At 40.3% G+C, this 20973-nt stretch overlaps 1 protein-coding gene across 3 annotated transcripts in view; it reads right to left on the bottom strand.

Moving 5' to 3' along the window:
- Nucleotides 1–18158, bottom strand: part of rapgef4a (Rap guanine nucleotide exchange factor 4a) — a 61595-nt gene extending 43437 nt beyond the window's left edge. For 2 of the 3 annotated variants that reach the window (XM_033618103.2, XM_033618104.2), the window contains exons 1-4: nt 17948–18158; nt 11927–12069; nt 11725–11813; nt 9920–10066 (exon numbers count right to left, since the gene is read on the bottom strand). In XM_033618103.2, coding sequence (XP_033473994.1) covers nt 9920–10066; nt 11725–11813; nt 11927–12069; nt 17948–18015 — 447 coding nt within the window. In that variant the 5' untranslated portion in view covers nt 18016–18158. Of the gene's footprint in view, nt 1–6190; nt 6321–9919; nt 10067–11724; nt 11814–11926; nt 12070–17947 lie in introns of those variants that run through there. The other variant, XM_033618106.2, reaches the window with a different exon arrangement.
- Nucleotides 18159–20973: the final 2815 nt, after the last annotated feature.

Below are 20973 nucleotides of genomic sequence, written 5' to 3'. Positions count from 1 at the left end.
ACAGGCACTGGAACACACAGAGAGTTTTAGGGCTTCCTCCTCAACTTGAAGCAAGATGGGTGGTACATTTCCATTAAGGGACAACACCTGAATTAAGAATTCCAAGATGTTACTTCCATGGCCTAGGAACATTCAATCAATTATTTCTCATGGCCAGAAATCAGAGAAGTATGTATAAAACTTGTGACGTCATAGGGTATAAAGTTTTGAGCTGCCCCATAGACAATGATGTGAAGACTGATTTTGTGGACCCACAGAATGTTTTTCCTTTTTATACCCAAATGAACTTCAGTCTATTGTCTTGTTCTCAGTTTTGAAACAGAAAATGTACCCCCAGCTCAACCCCCCCCCCCCCCCAAAAAAAATATATTGCATTGCATGTTTCTGCAAACCACAAATGCATTCCATTTTTACATTATCTTGGAGGTAAGATGTTGAAACTACATCTCACAACAACACTGGTGAAGGTGCGGTTAGATTTAGGTACAGAAACCACTTGGTTATGGTTAGAAAAAGATCATGTTTTGTATTTTGACACCAACATTTGGTGGCGCAAAAGCCACTGGAAAAGCAGAGATGGGTTAGTGAAAAACGTCCAGGTTTGGTTCCACAACCGCCTCTGGGAAACGTCACGACACAATGCTGAAAACACCCAGGCTCAGTGCCATAAATGAAGTTCTAGCAAAAGTTCAGTCAGGAAGACAATACTTGTCATGCTTAGGCTGTAACCTTCTTCCTCATCCTGCTATTCACTCCTTGCACGCATGCTCACGCTCTATCTCTGGCTTTCAGTGTTAGGGGCTGTCAATAGTTGATCCACAATTATCCAATAGCACAGTGACACACCTTCTCCGTCAGCCTATCATCTCACTGCTCCTCATTTTAAATATGGTTCTTTTTCTGCCCGCACTATTTGCCTCAACAGTCATCAGCCACCACCACATCCACCAGTGTCTGGACTCAATGGGGGGATTTATCTTGCTGCCGCTCGGATGTCCCACGATCACAAATAATCTCCCTCTGGCATCTAGGCGCTGAAGACACAAATCATCTGTTAATCTGTACACTTCACATTAAACTTCATCTTTATGTCTTCATATCTGTTTGTTATCGTTTGTTGGTTTCAAACAGTGGTCTGCAGCTTGACAGGCATCTTGCTTAGGTGACACACCATCTGCAATTCCCTCCACTTCCCTGTGACAAAGTCAGCTTATATGTTTCATCAGTTGAGAAATGTTGATATGAATGTAACACAGAAACGTACAATGCCAATGTTTTCTTCTGCCGACTGAGCTGTGTACCCATATACTCAAACCCCATGGGTGCTCTAAGTGTCATCTAAAACATCTTTCACAGTTCATTGTCTATGTAGCTGTTCAGACTTTATACTTGATGATATCATAAATTTGAGTTTTAGCACTCTAGGTTTTGGATTAAGGAGAGAGTTGTTCATGTGTACTCATATTGTTGGATTGCTTTGCCATCTCCCCACATGAGCTGGCATCAGTCAACAGAGTATTTCTCTGCTCACCCTGGTTTTCGGGGCTGTAAACAATAAAAACACTGATCTCCTGCAGCTTAAGGTTTTTCATGCACCACAAAATGTATTTCAGCTTTAATAAACGCCTGCATGGTGTAGATGAATTTCATTTATTTAAACAGTCAGAGGAGACACCCAGGGAAGTCTGTCACCACAGTGCATCACAACTGGCAGATAAAGTCTGAAGTCTGATGCCACCGGTAACAAGATACTACATAAGCAATTGTTCTGCATTGAGGCAACACTGGGAGGAATAAATGAGCACCAGTGGCAGGCAGAATAATTTGGTGGAACTGTTGTACTAACAACAAATTGTAAAATACTGGGAGCTAGTTTAACGACTTTCTGTCAGCAAGCTGATTATGTGAATGTTGACTCGATAGCCCTTCAGTCACAGCTTGGCCAACTTGTGAGGCAAAGCCAGCTCAGCACATTTAACAACAGATGATCCATGTATTGATGCTAATGCTGTAAATAGTTGTCATGGTTTTTGGGCGAAACACATCTGAAAACACTTCTGGGGGCAAACAGAGTGAGTATGTGCTGGACTGCAGGAGTGATGAAACTGATGCAAACATCTCTAAAGGGAAACACATGTTTAAGGACTCTGCTTGGAGCAATGTCTCTGAAAAATTTTTCCAACACAAAAATTAAATTACTTTTACTTCAAATTACATCTACTCCTTCTAAAGTCCATTCTCAGTGTATGTGCCTTGGAGGTTTCAGGTTTTCAATGGTGGAGTGTAACTAAGTATATTTACTCGAGCACTACTTAAGTGCAAATTCAAGGTACTTATACTTTGGGTATTTCTACTTTATGCTACTTTCAACTTAACTACATCCCAGAGACGAATATTGTATTTTTCCACCACTACATTTGTCTGACAGCTGACAGTTACTTTTCAGATTACATGTTTTCATACCCTTCCTGTCCAGTGAAAATCATGTTTATCCAGAGGTGTGGATTTTGAGTATTTTTTTATAAACTGAAGACTGAAATGTTCCTTTATATGTTAAGAAAATCATCCTGTATGTTAGGCGAAATACACCCTCTTGGATCATCTGTAAAATGCATCGCCACAGAGCTGAAAACAGGACTGTTTTTCTAACACGGTGAAAAGTTGACCTTTCAGAGATGAGTGGTTCTCACAGGACACCAACGCTACAAACATATGATGTTCTTACAGAATATGACGCATTGCTGTAGATTAACCTCCCTGACAGTATGTAAAGGAGGTAAAATTAGCACAACCTTTAACATCTACAGCAACACATTAATGCAGCAGTAATATTAATCTAAAATATATATATAATATTAAAACATTCTCACTAGGAACATTTTGCTGCAGAATGAATACTTACTTTTGACACCTTTAGTAAACTGACCTGATAATACTTATATACATTGACAAAGTAATTTCTGCAAAGATTTATAAAGTATTATTCTAATCTATTCTATTCTATACCTTTACTTCAAGGGGAACTACATCCATTCTAAAATTCATACATGTTATGTCTATGGTCTAATACTGGGAGGGGGGCTGTCTCTTTGTCCCTCGATGTCCGAAGTGCCCTTCATCAAGGCATATTTTATATTGTTTTGTTTTGTTAAGGCCTGCCCCTGGCCTTTATCAAGAAGAACATTTGATAGTAAATAAGTGGTCAAGCCAGCCACCACATGGATTTTGACGCTTATCTATTCTTGGCGTTACAGTATGGGTTCTTTGAGCGGCCAAAAAGGACAAAGAAAGACCTATAGTCCAGCAATAATTTCTGACATTTGTTATGCCAAATAAAATGACATTATTTGTGCACATTTTATGAAATCCAATTATAATTTGAAGTTACTCTATTGTACTTTTTTAATTTAAAAATTGAGCTCCAAAGTTTATTATTAAATAGTCACATTTGACCTTACATAAAAACCTTTTTTATATAGGCTTGTTAGTTGAAATTTCCAGTAAATTCCTGTTTAGGATGACCTGAATTATGACAATACAAATGTTCATATGGTTTTACTGCACAGTTTTTGAGAAACTCAAAATTACATTATAACATTCATTACTGCCTCACATTTGAACTGTCAGTAAAAAAATACTGCAAAGGATTCCTGTTCAGGATGACGCTGACTCTGTCCATGTCAAATGTCATGTTATTTTACTGTACAGCTTATTAGAAATTCAGTAGAAAAGGATAGTGACATTGTAACACATTCATTGGGTGGGGGACCATGATGTAATATGATGAAGTTTGTTGTAAGACTCCAAGTTACACTCTGTTTGAATAAAGGTTGCAATAAGTCATTGGGTTATGCTGTAAATCAAGTTGGTGTATGGTGTTTTAAAAATTGTTCAACTCTGAGCATCTGCCCCTCTAAAGTTCTCTGCACAGCCCTGTCTAAGACAGCCCCAAAAGATTAGGAAACATGATCAACTCTCTCCCAAATCCCAAAAGTAGAGTGCTAAAACTAAAATGTGTGATCTTATAGGGGTATAAAGTCTATTTCAGAGCTGGGAACACTAGAATAAGTTCATTTGGGTATAAAAAAGAAAACACACATTCAGTGGGTCTGTAAAATCAAGCTCCCATACATTGTCTATGGAGCAGCTCCAGACTTTATACTTGATGACATCATAAGTTTGAGATTTACTGGTTTCTGTCTTTGATAGAGAGTAGCTCAGGTTCACAAATATTATTTTAATTTTACTATGCCATTGAAATAACATATTGTAATTCTTAATTTAGGTGGTGTTCCCATTTAAGTAAGATTCTGCATGAAAGACTTTTACTTGAGTATTTTCACAGTGTGGTATTAGTACTTTTACTTCAGTAATGGATCTGAATACCTCCTCCACTACTGTAAGATGCATACTGAACTATGACTGGCACACTAACTAGTTGTAATGATGAGGCAACAGTGGCTCAGTGGACTGGCAACCCTCAGACATCCATGCCAAGTCCCTCTACGGACAAGTATGGAGTGTGGACTGGCAGCTGGAGAGGTGAAAGTTCACCTCCTGAGCACTGCTGAGGTGCCCCTGAGCTGACCCCACCCTACCCCTCTAAAAATTAATGTAGAAAGAGAAATATGCGAAAAGTCACATTTCAGCTGCACTGTGTAAAAATGTCCTTGTGTAGTAACTGTTTCTTGTGGATTGACAAATAAAGGCGCTGTATGTAAGAATGTGGCCAAAACGGTTACTGCACTCAAATTCAAAGTACTGCCGCGAGTCGTGTCCGCCCCCCCTCCCCTACAGATTTGAGGTTGCTGGACAGCGGCACGCTGGAGACTGATTTGTTTGCCCACGGACGGCTGCCGTGGCAGGGCTGCGTCACCACGTCCTTGATCTTCGGTTTTCCAGCGGACCATTCGAGCAAGTCCAGCTTCTCTGCTGCTAACGCTGCTGCCAGAATATAGCTGAGGAGGAGCCAGCTGCTAATGCTATGTACTGGGACACTGCTAATGCTGCTTGCTGTGCTGCTGTAGCTCAGTCGTAACTGTAACTGATGCTGAGACTCTACTGACCGTGTGACTGGTAGACGGCAGTGGGTGGCGCAACAGGCCAAAACACAAATTCAAAACATAAATATGATTTGCGGACCGTAAAATATTTTTTTAAATGCGAATATTCTGGCTGTACTATTGTTGTCGGTGAGATCAGTATGTTATATGAACATTATTCCTTAGTCTCTGTGACATATTAGGAGAATTTTACGACTATTTGCTTTAGATTTCTTACATATAGCTCCTATTAAATGTCACAAAATCCTGCTCACACACGTTTTGAAATCCGATTTAAGATGAGCACAGAGAAACTTTTGACCTTCAGCAGATGAAAGTGAGAACAGTCTTCTAGTGTCAAGCTCTGAACATGCAGCACTCTGCACAGTGAAGGTTATACACCCAAGTGAAGTAACAATAATTAAAATGCATTTTTGAGTAGAGGTGGACTGTAACTTGATACAGTGGGTGATAACATGGTCAGTTTGATTTAGTCACTTAAAGGAACACTTACCAAAAATGATAATTTGTAAATCAATTACTCATTCCATGTAACGTCTAACTTTTTTCTGGCATGCCTCCACGGTGAACGAAGAATCCAAAAATGGCTGAAGTAAAAGGTCCGCATTAAACAACAGCTAAACTGTATCAAAACATCTATTTAAAAAACTCTCACACAACTTGCACAGTATAATCCAAGTCTCATTTATTCAATTCATCAAGAATTTTCTCCATTTTTGGATTCTTCGTATACTGTAAAGGCATGAAGGAAAAACAAAATTCTCTTCACAAATTCAACGTAACATGGGGTGAAGTATTCCTTTAAGCAAGTGAGCTGCAAAGAAACAAAAAATAAGAGGACTGCAGCTGCATTGAAGCTTGTGATACAAAGATGGTCTTAGCTTCTTTATACTTTACATCTTCTACGCACCTTGTGACTGAGAGATAATTTTACACCTTTCCAGACACAGTCCAAAGAAAAGCAGCCCCATTATATCTGTTCTGTACCCAAACTACATTTTAACACAGTCTCCTCACAGTGTGTCATCTTATCACAAAACAACCAAGCCCAGAGAAATCTGAGAACAAGATACAACAATGTTCTGACGCCCAGAATCAGAAGCAATAAAACCTCATCTGAAACACACCTTACTGAATAGGTCGCCTCAGGGCAGGGGTGAAATGTGTAGCTTGGTAGTACTTCCACGTGATCCTCCCACATCCAAACAGGGTTAAGTCTCCAGTCACACTGCTGCTGGCCAGCACGCTGACACAGACACACAGCTAATAATCTAACAGCCCCTCAATGCCCTTCAGTCCCAGAGGAAATGGGCTGTCTCTCTGTAAACCAGCCTATTACAGCGACTAAAGCAGAGGGGAGCTGAGGGAGGAGAGGGGCCTCGACACAGCATGACACCTTACGACTAACATGCAGAAGATTCAGGGATGAATAGTGACCAATCATAAACAACACTGTTTCAAACTATCTTTGTTCTCACAAATACAGGATGCTGAATTTCATATTTGTCCTGAGACTGCAACAAACACCTTCATATGTTATTGAAATAGTCTGGTCTGTGTTGTACTTGCGTTGTGAACTAATGAATACAATAAAGACTCCACTGAACACACAGAAGCACAATCTATTTCTCTTCAGCACTGCACCTCCATCTAGTGGTCAAACAGCATAAAACCTCTAGACCCTGATAAAACCTGAACTGAAGGTTAGAGGTAAAAATGAATCGACAGCTCATGATATTCCTGCAGGGGGGGCCAACAATCAATTGACAATCAAACCTCCACAAATCCACAAGCCACCTTGCCTATATGCCACCTACGCTCTGGCTTGCACTTAGCTCCATTTGTCACAGGTTTTACATTCAACACTTCAGTTCCAACAAGAACAAAGTAAGACAGGTGGCTGTTCCCCGGCTCAGAGCAGCCCCCTCAGTCCATCAGAAATTACACGGTGAATGAAGAGAGATGCCTGCTGCCTTTAAACAACCCACACAGCTGTTAAAGGAGCTGTATATGACATTCAGAGCATTAATGTAGCAGCAAACAACTACTTGATATGTAAAGATATAGTGGAGTGATGGCGTCCTGAGCAGAGAGTAAAGTAACACTCCCTCTGTGTGTGTTGCAGGCCGAGCTTCTATGTTCTTTGTTGTGGTTGCTGGTCTGGCCACGTGTGCATGTTAGTGCATGTGAGTCTGTGTGTGTGTCCCACTGGGTAGCAAATTGCCACTGCTCTGCACTGTGCTCATATGGTGCTTACCACTAACAACACTGTCCTGACCATGCTAGTCATTAGGCATTTTCTTAATACCCCCCTTGTTAAAAAATGAAAAAATGCACCTCCCTTGTTAACCAGCCATCTCTAGTAATCCATTAGGATTGATTTGGAGATTGTACTTGTTGTTTTTAATGCTCTTCATGGCCTGGTCCCAGAATATATATCCGAACTGCTGTCCCCATACCAACCAGTGTGCAGCCTGAGACCCTCAGACGGGAACCTGCTGAGTGTTCCCACATCATGCTTAAAGACTAAATGGGACCGCGCGCTTGCTGTTAGGGCTCATCAGCTGTGGAACGACCTTCCTGAGGAACTCCATCTGTATCACTTTTAAAGACTTATCTAAAGGATGTCCTATAATTTTTCCTCTAAATTTTTAGATTTATTTTCATTCTTAACCAACTCCTGACATTGCACTTAAAGGTACAGTGAGTAGGATTAGTGGCATCTAGTGGTGAGGTTGCAGATTGCAACCAACAGAAGCTCTATAAGCACTGTTCATGTTGTTAGCACTGTTAACTGCTATCCACCAGCTCAGCCACCTCCATGTTGAGAGCCATATGGAGACAATCCCGGCCCAGACTCTCAATCATAGATATGCTCTGAGTGTCACGTACAGCTCTCTTAAAGGGAAATTTCGGTTTATTTCAACCTGTCTCCTATCGTCCTAAATTTGTTTCAAGTGACTAGTGACATAAAAATAATAGTTAGCATGTTAGCCGTTAGCCTAGATACAGCCGGGGCGCATAGTAGCGTCAGACCTGTTAAAACATAAGTGAAAGGGCAACCTTCAAGTGCAAAGTTAGTCCACTAAACAAGCTTTTTTTCCACAAAGACCGCCTCATATCGTTAGGATATAGGAGAACATATAGAAAACGACATGTAAACGTGTTGTCTTACCTTACCGGTGTGGTGCCATGTTTGTTTACCATTCAGCTCTGCTTTCCAAAGTGCGGCCGAAATATATCTCGCGAGCTCTAGATAAAACCCAGCTGGATACTAACGTTACTCCAGGTGGAGGTGTCTTGTCCTCGGTCACATCCAGACCTTGAAAATAAGGCTGCAACCGGTCCCATTCCTTGCAACAGAGGCATTCCTCTTCTGTGGGCACTGGGGCACAGCATTCACAGGTACACCATCAATCTCCAGAGCTACGCAGCCTTGCAGCAGCCATTCCTCCTCTCTCATCCTCTACCTGTTGCGCCTCTCTCTCTCCTCCTCTGTTCTTCAATTTCATGAAGCTCTTCTGTTTACCATTTAGCTCTGCTTTCCAAAGTGCGGCCAAAATATTGCGAGAACAAGCAGCGATCTCATACCGTGCCTCAAATCTCGCGAGAACAAGCAGCAACAGCTGGAAGGCAGAACCGGACAGTAGCCTGAAAAGTTCATTCATTTATTTTATGAAAGATTTATAGAATAAGGGCTGACTTTTTGCCAGACTTCGACTTTGTGGAGGAGGAATTTGATTTTGCAGAGTTTGATGGCCGCCCTTATTTATTTGAGCCAGAATACACTGACGAAGAGCTTTGTGAAATTGAAGAACGGAGGAGAGAGAGAGAGGCGCAACAGGTAGGGGACGAGAGAGGAGGAATGGCTGCTGCAAGGCTGCGTAGCTCTGGAGATTGGTGGTGTACCTGTGAATGCTGTGCCCCAGTGCCCACAGAAGAGGAATGCCTCTGTTGCAAGGAATGGGACCAGTTACAACCTTATTTTCAAGGTCTGGATGTGACCGAGGACGAGACACCTCCACCTGGACTAACGTTAGTATCCAGCTGGGTTTTATCTAGAGCTCGCGAGATATATTTTGGCCGTGCTTTGGAAAGCAGAGCTAAATGGTAAACAAACATGGCACCACACCGGTAAGGTAAGACAGCACGTTTACATGTCGTTTTCTATATGTTCTCTGACATTTATCCTAACGATATGAGGCGGTCTTTGTGGAAAAAAAGCTTGTTTAGTGGACTAACTTTGCACTTGAAGGTTGCCCGTTCACTTACGTTTTAACAGGTCTGACGCTACTATGCGCCACGGCTGTATCTAGGCTAACGGCTAACATGCTAACTATTATTTTTATGTCACTAGTCACTTGAAACAAATTTAGGACGATAGGAGACAGGCTGAAATAAACCGAAATTTCCCTTTAAGGATCTCCTTTGTGCTTTTTAACGATGTAACAAGAGTCACATTTTTAATTCAAATAAATAAAAATATCCATTTTATTCCTGTCTTATAATCAGGCTTAAATTTCTTTCTCCTCTTTATCTTAATTGCTAAAAACAAAAAGGGAGAATTCAGGAGAGATTCAGACATCTGGGACTGGGCAAGTTTCATTCTAGAAAATGATGTTAAATGCATCCTTGGCATTTTTGTTCAAAGACGTGTAATCTTTATGTAATGTCTCTAATGTTAGTCCTATGACTAAAAGGAAATGTCAGACTGTGTTTGGACATCTTTTGCTAGCAGCCTTTTCAGATCTCTCAAAGCACCAACCTTGAGTTAGTCTCAGAGATGTGTCACAAACTGCAGCGAAGCCAGAGAATGTCTGTAGGATGATACAGATGGAGCAGACAGAGATACTCACCTCCCACAAAGACCTGAACTCCCTCTGCTCAATGCGTAGGAGCTCACTGAATTCCCTTGTGACAATGGTGGCGTGTCGAGGGGTGTTATCCAAGATCGACTCCCCAAATGCCGTGCCAGTGCCCAGCGTGCATATAGTAACAGCATCCTGTAACAGAAAGAGTGATGGTGCTCCACCTGGATCATTCCTTCATGAGGACAAAACAATCAGCTAAACAAGGAACCTGTAAAATGCTAATATCTCTATTCTGCTGGAAAAGGGTGTTTTTGTGAAACACTTGAGGAGCACTGATCAGATCATTTTCAAAGGCTACAGGCAATCATCTGAACACTTGTTCTAGATAGATGGATACACTCCAGTCTGCAAAGAAATTACCCCAATCAGCAGCCAGGCCGAGGTGTGTGAAGCCGTAGTGTTAAAACCTATTCAGTAATGTCCCCTAATGTAATAAGCAAAATGCTCTCTCCGGCCCACACTCCAAACAAGCTGAAGGTTTGATGTGAATTCTTTTGCATGTGTGATGAATTTCAGGTGCAGCTTAAAGCTACAGTAGGTAACTTTTATAAAAAATAATATTCTGTCAGATAACTGTCACTATACTCACACAGCATTACATGTGATGAGATAATCTATGAGGAAAATCATGCTCATCCACCTCTTCATCCTGCTTCTAATGGCATTTGCAAGAATCCACTGCAGATGAAGAAAAACAACCAATCAGAGCCAAAGAGTCTCCAAAGCAGCTGTCAACTGTGGTCAAACTGGGCAGCGCTGATCAAATACGAAACAGAATTCTGCTACTGCATTGCCTATTTCTTGCCTCAGATATTTTCAGACACAAACTTCAGTGCACTGTTTAGCTGTAAATAAGAAAGTTTGTGGCCCAGCTGCCATATTGGAAACTGTTGACGAAAAGTACCAAGCACCGCCCACCGACCAACTTTCTCATTATGCAGCTAAACAGTACACTAAATATATTTCTGAAAACATTTGAGGGGAGAAATAGGCAATGCAGTAACAGAAGCTTGATTCATATTTGATCAGGGCTGCCTAGTTTGACAGTTTGACAATTCACGAGCAGTGATTGACATGATTGATAGCTGCATTATACCCCTTTTTTCTCCAAAATGACTGTATGTTTACGTGTTTTTTAAACACAGGAAAACTTGCTAGAACCAGCAGATGAGTATGCCTTTCTGTTTTGTTTTGTTTTTTCCCACTGGTGTGTCACGTTCAACGTCACCGACAGGCCGGAAAACAGGTTAGTAAACAGACGGAAACAGCATAGAGGCCAGTGGAAAATGTTACGGTTTTTACTTCTTTCTATATATCTCTTACTTATTCAGTCTCTCTTCAAACTTGGTGAAGACTAATTTGGAACAATTTTTTGAGCGCTGCTTGGACAAAGACTGACGGTATTTTGGACCTGGAGCTTATAAATACCTGTGACCTCTCAAGAGTCATTTGACACAGGTGTGGATAACATACAAAAGCCAGATGTTAGCAGGGTTAGTGGGTTTATTGTGCAGTGGGAAAGGGGCTTTGGACACTCATCAACTCTGAATGGTTGGTTTCCTTCACCCCAGTGGATTCTTGCAAATACCATTAGAAGCAGTAGGAGGAGACAGAGGAGGTTATAGTAAACATTTTACAGCTACCAATACAGCTTTAACAGACAAAATCATTCAGGTCTTCCTAGAAGCATTGTAGAATTTAGAGGATGATGCAAATTTAGGCCTATATTTAGTAAATTAGCACTCTAAATTACCATTTATTTAAAAGAGACAGACGTGTATCAGTCATACCTGATAACTCGCTGTCTCTGAGACTCTGACATCCAGTGAACCAGAAAGGACAGCATACCAGCTGGTGCCTATGTCTCCTTGGCGATACACTGAAAAACACAGCACAGTCCAAAAAAAATGACCATGTTTTTAAAAGTAACACCCCCCTATACTGGTATCAGATACACAACATGGCTGTTTCAGAGCCTGTATTTTGACCTACAGGTGATGCCTTTCTCCAGGCACTCATAGAATCCACACAGACAAATTTGCTGCAGCAAACTGGGGTGGAATCTTTCAAAGGCCTTCACATTTTTCAGGCGTGCCAGGATTATGTCAACATCTTCTCCAGAGCGCTCTGCTGGTCTGGAGAAATAAAAGAAAAATGGTCAATGTACAGGTGACAGTGAAAATGAATGTACAGACAGTGAGGTACCTAAATAGGCTGCAGAGCCTGAGTCAGCATAACTGCTTTATGGCCTGGATTCTGAAAACATGTGAAGCTCTGCAGGAGGGATGTGACACCAATTTATCCCTGAGGACCACTATCTCTGATGTCATAACTGTACTCTGCTGTGGTTTTCAAGAGTTTGGACAACAAACAAGTGTGTGCTGCAAACAGCAGTGGAAAAAGAAACACACACAGAATGCTAATGACAGTGTTTTTAATGATTTCTGTTCATTTGTCACTTCCTGTGCAGCACTGCAGTGACATGCCAGTGTAATGAAGCTTAGCGGAATTTCAGTCAGGGGGAGGAGGAGTATTTTCTCTGAGGGTGCTCACAATTTGCACTTCAACCATACAGATTTCAGGCTCTGTGAGCCAGTAATCTTGTTGCTGTCAAATGTGAAATTATGACACAAAGGGGTCCAATCGTCAAAGACACACGCATCTTTAACTTTTCCTTTCATGTTGACTATGTCAATAAAATAATTAGTTAATATCTGAGAGTCAAACTGGGGGTCGTTTTCAAACCAAAAATGAATCATTAGCAACAACAATCTGGGTCCATAAGAGAGACCAGCTAAACAATGCAATCTGAACAGAAACTGAACTAAACTAACCCTCGATGACCTCACAAACTGAAGACAAAAGGGAACATAGTTAGTGCCTTTAATTGACAGGACAGTGTGGTGTGAAAGGTAAAGAGGGAGAAGGAATGGCATGCAACAAAGGGCTGCAGGCTGGAATCAAACCCGTACATCGGGTGCCTGCTCACTAAGACACCAAAGTCCTGATCAGAGTATGTTTGAAACAAAGGGGTAACACAAAGACAAACACTACTGCCAAGACTGCAATTAAAGCACAAACACACTAATATACTCCACAGAAATAAACAAAATCTCTAAACAATAAATCCTAATATCCCCCATGATGTGGTGGACACTGGTAAAAGTCTAGTTGGCCACTTTCTGTATTTAATAGGGGTGTAAATAACAAGTAATGATACATTATTATGTTGATTATGATATGTAGCGATATTTTCATTTTGCATTGATGATATTGGATTGTTGATCACTTAGCAATCCAGATGAAGATGTCGTCACACTTGTACACAGTATTTAAGAGCTCTACTTTAAGGTGTGCGTATTTTGCTCCAGCCTGCCAGGATCTCCCTCCAGCAGCAGCTGCCTCAGCAATGGTAACATTAAAAACAGTTAAATTAGAATGACTCAAGGCAAACTTATCTAAAAGCAAACATATGTGTGACTGTACAAAGACTGTATAGAAGAAATAAATGTGTGCTACAGATACAAACTAATGCCAACAATCCTAAATAAATTAAAGCTCTGTGACATTTATTTATTTGCTGATGGGTGTGCTATGTGCATGAGGTCAAAAGGTCAAAAACTCAATGGAGGAGAAAATTAACCATTAAGTGTAAACTACAGAAGACTACATTGAGTGCAAGAGGGTTAACGACTACTAGCTGTGTGGCAGCAGGTGCAACCATCAGTCATTCTAGAGGGTCTCAGGCTGAGATAAAAGCTGTTTCAGTGTTTATGGAGTCAATGCAAAACATTAAAAGTCAGGATTTTACTATTGAAAAGTCACAAACAGCTTTGCAAGTGTTTGTAAATATCTCCTTTAGTTTTCATTTAAATTGGGAAGCATGACACTTTTGGCCGCTGCTCACCAAGCTGCTCACTGACCATTAATTTCAGGTGGATCATGAAAAGAGACTAACAACGTGAGGGACCTAAACTGTAGCAGAAAACGCTGATCACGTCATCACAGATGTGTCTGGGTTTGTTTTGTTTTTTTTTGATCCATCTCATTCCTCTGCTGCCTGTATGCCCCAATTTTGTTACACTCAATCTGGAGCCTCTGATGTAACGTGTGGGAGGTTGCACTGTAGCTTACATCACCTTTGAATCCATATCCATCTTCATCCTTTAAAGACATGAAACCAAACAGCATCAATAATTCAGGAAGGGAAACAAGTGCTTGCTTCACCACTGCAATAATCCTGTGACTTAATGTAGCCCTGAAAATGATTTATTGTACTGTGTTATCCATGCTGTCATAGTACAATGGAGTGTTTTCATCATGCTTTATTGTGTATTCCCTGGCAACCTTTCAACTCACAGTAGTCACATTGAAGTATCTCTTTACTGCTTGTTGTGACTGGACCGTATAATCACACCTGAGAGCCCCTGGTCATCTCCCATATCTTATACTGGGGATGCCTGCATTATTTCAGCACTGCGTACTTTATCAAAACACGGAACACAGTGAGGACAACGAGGCAACAGAGAGATGTGTGGGAGCCTGAGTTTCAAAGCCAAGGTGTCTATTTGGAAACCAACCAAGTCAACAAACAAGAGCTTTGAAAAAGTGCTGATTCTGAGTCCAAGTGAGGACAGATGTTTTCAACACAAGGCAGCTTGTTGCAGTATGAACACTATGAAACTAATGTGGAAACTGCTCCAGAGTGTAAAGAGTGAGATCTCTGCATCAAACTGTAACAATATAAGCAGTTTAAGGTACACTTGTGGGTTTTGTGGCCGTTAATATTTTGTATCAAATTTACCACGTTTTCAGATGGAGTGAGGAAATGCGTTTTAAAATTAGCAACAGACCACGAAGGGGAAGTGTACATGCTGCAGGTATTTGCTCGGAAAAGGTGAGTCATAAAAGAAGCATTTGATTTGAGCGACCCAGGTGGCTTCTAGGACTAACCAGAGGATATTACTGTGTAAACACGTCTGGCACACTGCGTCACTTTGCTGTTTATAGCTGATGCACTTTGGACCTTTTCTTTGTCACGACCCCCCCCTTACGCCTGGGCTGTATCCAACGTCCAGCCTGTTTGACTGCTAAAGCACTAATGCTCACTTACCACTATTCTGAGTCTGAGTGTGTGGATTCAAAGTGTAAAATGTATACACCACAAAGTGCTCTCACAAATCCCTCACAATGGAGTCAATCAGTTTATGTGCATGTCCTGTACACTGTCGCTCACACTGTAATTTCTTGCTGTTAATGACAGACATGTCCAATACAATTTTGCAACACTGCACCTGTCAGTGGTGATGCAAAACGATGATTCATGAACACATGAAAGATCCTATTCATCTGTTGTAGCTTTCAAAATCAGCTCTTGTTATTAAATCACTTTTTAAAGCGGCCTCTTGCAGGCAGCTGCTTGATGAGTTAATACCTCCTCTGGCAGGTGTTCATGCAGTTTCACCTGCTGGTCAAGTGTTGTACAGTGATACAGGGCAGAATTTAGTCAGAGCTATCCACATGGCATGTTAAGTATTTTAATGGATTTTAGTCAATAGTTTTGCTCTCAGGAGTCATCTTGCTGTGTATTGAAAGAGAAATATGCAGGGCTGCCATCCTGAATTGTGTTAGATTATACATACCAAATCCTTTAAAATATGTTGATGAAAACTAACAATAAAATAAATTACTAATAAATTGCTATGCTACTACAGGCAAACATGCACGCCCATCTGTAACAATTATTAGGAAATTAATGTCTTTGTTTTCTTATATTCAGGGATGGAATACTAAAAAGGCCAACCAGGCCCATGCCCAGGGGCCCAGAATGTCAGGGCCCCCCTTGGCCTTGCCCTGCAAAATTTCACTCAAAGACTCTGGCCAGGAAGAGACTAAGAAGACCACAAAGTGACACAAAAATACCACAGACAGATGCAAACGAACTGCCAAGTTACATAATATACCTGCAAAACAGTGCATAACAAGCAAAAAAGCACACAAAGAGACAAAAAAACAACCAATAAAGAAACACAAATAACCTCAATGAGACACAAATAACCACAAAGAGACAAAAAAACGACCAAATAAGAAACATAATTGACCTCAATGAGACACAAATAACCACAAAGAGACAAAAAAAGACCAAAAATGAAAAAAGAATGATCAAAAAGAAACAAAAAAGACCTCACTGCAACACAAATGACCACAGAGACACAAAAATGACCAAAACAAAGAAACAAAATAGCCTCAATGAGACACAAATGACCACAAAGAGTAAAAAAAAGAGACCAAAATAAAGAAACAAAATGGCCTGAAAGAGACACAGATGACCACAAAGAGACAAAAAAATAACCAAACAGAAACAAAAATGACCTCAATGAGACACTAATAACCACAAAGAGACAAAAAAACGACCAAAAAAAGAAACAAAAATGATCAAAAAGACACAGAAAATGACCTCAATGAGACACAAAATCACTACAAAGAGACAAAAAACACAACCAAATAAGAAACAAAAAGTACCTCAATGAGACACAAATGGCCACAAAGATAAAACAAAACAAAACAAAACAAAAAAATGATCTCAAAGAGACACAAAATTACTACAAAAAGACAAAAAATGACCAAAAAGAAACAAAAATTACCTCAATGAGACACAAATGACCACAAAGACAAAAAAAGTCCAAAATAAAGAAACAAAATGGTCTCAAGGAAACACAAATGACCACAAAGATACAAAAAACGACCAAAAAAGAAACAAAAATGATCAAAAAGAAACAAAAATGACCTCAATGCCACACAGATGACCACAAAGACCCAAAAAACAACCAAAAAAGCAACAAAAATGAACTAAAAGAAACAAAAAAGACCTCAATGAGACACAAAATGACCACAAAGAAACAAAAAATGACCATAAAGACACAAAATGATTACAAAAAAAAAGAAACAAAATGGACTCAAAGAGACACAAACTGTCCATAAAGAGACAAGAAACCACAAAACAGTGCTGACAACAAAACAACAACGACAACAATAAAAAGAGGCAAAGCCACCACAAAGTCTGTGTGTCTTGCTCCTCTGTGGGAGAGATGGTGGGGCCTTTTGCATGCCTGTGCCCAGGGGCCCACTGTCTCATTATCCGCCCATGGTTACGTTTGGCAGATAGTTCATGTAAAGTCTGAGTACAGTGTCAATCATTTATGCTGCACTGCATGTGTAATTCATGTAGACAGTAGTAGCTACACAGTATAGCTGTGCTTGCTTGTGATAAATAATATAATAAGAGATACATTTAAATTTTAAATTATTTTCTGTGGGGTAGACTCCCCACCCCCCCAACCCACCCCCAGGCTACACCCTTGGATCAGGATACTGCATTATCAAAGCATCAACAGCAATAGCATCAGTTTGACTCCTTTCCTGTTTATTAAAAAAGCATAATGACATAGGAGCTTCTTTTAACATGTGTTTTAAACTCTTAGTTGCTCTTATTAATCCATACTGTACATGTAGCCTATTGTGTGCACACAGTTATAGGCATCACAGTATTTGTCTTGGACACTAATAATAATCAGAGTAAGTAAGTGACTGGAAACACCTGGAGGGTCATGTCGTATTTACAGTGTGACTAATGTGGTATAAATAAACCCTTTGACAGCATTTAGACGCCTGCCCAAAGTTTGCCTTGTTACATAGCCTTGTTCCAACATCTCACCTGTCATTTAGTTTGCCAAAGGCTACAGTTATTGTTTGAAGTCCTTATCCAAACCGTGTCCTGAACGCAGTAACCTTACTGACTACACGTGGCGCGTTCACTGACGCCCTCATTCAAACTCTGAAGCATCAAGTTTTAATCCCTTTGGGGAATTAAAACTACAAAGCCGACAATGTTTAAATTCAGCTGCTGAAACATACCGCCCAGGCTCCAGAGGAAAATAAAAATCGCGTTAATATTCCGTCAGTCGTCGCTCGCACAGTAGCCTATAATGAGTTGTAGAGACATGATATAAATACCTCTTATCCAGACAAATAATCCACTCGGCAGATTCCGACGAATGCGAAGAAGTGGCCGCTGCTACCATCTTGAGATCCTGCGGCGGCTGCTGCTGCTGCTGCGGAGGTGGAGAAGGCTGGACCAACACTTCATCTGCCTTCACTCATTCCCTGCTGACAGTCGATATACCTGCTGACCCTGCTGCTGCCAGTGCTGCTGCTGTTCAGTGCCTACCTGGCCAGGAGCAGCACCAGCACGACACACACAGAGTGTATGTGAAGCCAGTAAAAGTAGAGATGCCTTTTTTGAGGTGGGAAAAAAACGTGACTCACTTTTCAAAGCAAATGCAACACTCTCCAGCAGAGCTCAGTTTGTCCCGCCTTTTAAGTTCCTATGTTCAAAATCACATGGTACTAAGAAGTGTTTTAAAGGTCCCATGTAGGAAAATAGTCAAATTTCCATGTCGTTTTAATATTAAGCAGATATAGCTGTTACATAAATGCAGTATTAAAACGCAGAATTGATAGAGAAATGTGCACACTGTGTTAAGAAACTGTGCCTATAAACGAGCTATCAGGATTTCCAGTTGTGATGTCACAACTATACCATATAGACCAAATCACAATGTTTATTTACAATAACTTCTGGGCAGAAAATCCTTGGGTCACGTACATAAAATCAAATGGCACTGAGCAAACGCTGCCACAGAGTGTTAGTTTTTAGCCACCTAAAAAGGCTCACCCAAAAAATCAATATCAGTTTTAGTGTAGCAATATTTAGAATATTTTCATTGCTTTTCCTTGCCGTCACAGCCTTTTCCAACGGGGCATTGATATATCGTTAAATCGAAGCCACCAAACTTTAAAACAGAAATTTAAAGTCGGGGTAAAGTAAAATTTGACATTAACATCTAAACACACTATACATGTTAGAAAACACTTAGCAAAAACATGAAAAGACTGGGAACTATATGGCGCAAAATTTTGGAGTGAGACCATTAAACTGTGGCCATATCTGTGTCCAGGCTTTTCTGGGCGGGGCTAAAAGCCTGCTCAAAGATGCAATGGAAAAACCTTTATGTTGTGTTCACATCAAACACGATGCAAATTTTTGCTTATGATATTCGCGCAAGTTTGAACGCTAGAATATTTTGTGTTGAGGTGCTTCATATGCGCAAGCAACTTGTGTCATTTGCATGTAAAATCATGGAAATGAAGAATGAACCTCTGCCAGTACGTCCAGGGATGTATGGCGCTGATTAATGCTGCCTGGCTATGGTGGATTGGCTATTGCTCTTGCAAATAAGCATATGACGCAAAAAATCACGCTACTCATTTCATTTGCGATGCTTAATTCGCATCATTTGCATTGTGTCCTTCACGATGCCCAGTGGGAATGCACATATAATTGCGTCTTTACATTGACTCTACATGTAATTCACTTGTGCAAATTGTTTTATTCGGCATGCACTTCGAAAAAATAAATAGATGACCATTCTGTTGCAGATTGAGAAGAAGTAGCTTGCATTTGAGGCAGGTCAGTGTCCTCTAGCTCCTAATTTGATTGTGGCTTAAACATGTGTGGCTGTGCAAGTCCAACAAACCTGCTCGGAGGCACATCCATTGTAGTGCTACAATAAAAAGAGGCTGCAGCCTTAAACTTCATTACCAGCCGTTCCTGGTATTCTCTGTGCTGCATTTGGGTCCAAACACAACCGTCAGACTCTCAATAGCACCATTACGTTTTCACAATTGCCGCCACAGGTCTCCTACAGGCTTGGAACCATAGAGTGTTCCAGGGATGACATTTTTCCACAGGCCAACGCAGAAGTAAGTGTTGCCCTGGTTCCCTCATCAATAAGCCTATGGGGTTTTTCCTTTGGATTACTGCAGAAAGTAAGCTCTGTGGCAAACAAACATTTATGATGCATGTTTTGTTCAGCAAAATAATCTTCACAAGTGAAGACCATTTTATGATTTTTGGGCTAATGTTAGGCTAAAGCAAAGCTGTGTATGTTCTGTAGTCTCATTCATAATAAAAAAAACTCTGCAGCACGCACATCCCAAAAAAATGTTCAGTTGGGTGCTGGATCAAAAATACTGGTAAAATAAAAAGAAAACATACATAAGATCCGCACACCAAGTAAAACTCTCGTCAAAATGCCATTTATTATGGAAGTGATGTTTCACTTCAGTGTAGTCTCATTCAACCACTTGTTAGCAATCACCTACCAAGACATAAAAGCATCAAAATTACTTATTTGATGCTTCAAAAAGGGGGTTGGCATCAGGATTGACAATCGATGATCAATGGAGCTGTTTGCAATTGGTCGGGCACATATATGGCTGGGAATTCGATACCATGGAGATGGATTCAAATGACGTCACCAGCGCAAGATGACTGTATCCGGGATATTTTGGCTTCATTTTTGTACAGTAGTTTGTCCATCTTCACAGGAGAAGTTTCAGTTCTGCAACCTCACCACAAGGTGGCACTAAATCCTTCACACTGGACCTTTAACACAATTATCTATCTATCTATCTATCTATCTATCTATATGTTTATCTATCTATCTATCTATCTATCTATCTATGTGAGGTGTCTCTAATATTTTTAGCTAAGTACATTTAAGAACAATTTTGTCATATACCTGCTTGTACTTTATTTGAGTATTTCCATTCTATGCTACTTTACACATCTTCTCCTCCACATTTCAGATGGAAATATTGTATTTTTTTCTCCACCAGGCCTACGTTTATCAGACACTGGCAAACTACTTTTTACAGATTGATTTGATGCAGTACTTTATTAATCTACCCAGCAGTATATAAAGCATCTAAAATTGGCTCCACATTGATGAACTACTATCTTAAAATGCTCTTACATGTATTTGTCAGTGATAAAAAAACAAAATATATAATTCTCTAATAAAATAACACTGCACTGTAACAAGTACTTTTACTTTTGTTACTTTTAAGTGTATTTTGCTAACATTTCTGTAATATTACTCAAGTAATATTTCAAATACAGGACTTTGACTTGCAAT

This window comes from Epinephelus lanceolatus, chromosome 14, assembly GCF_041903045.1.
Source record: "Epinephelus lanceolatus isolate andai-2023 chromosome 14, ASM4190304v1, whole genome shotgun sequence".
Lineage (NCBI taxonomy): Eukaryota > Metazoa > Chordata > Actinopteri > Perciformes > Serranidae > Epinephelus > Epinephelus lanceolatus.
The sequence above is the reverse complement of the archived record's forward strand: the minus strand, read 5'-3'. Positions and strand labels throughout refer to the sequence as shown.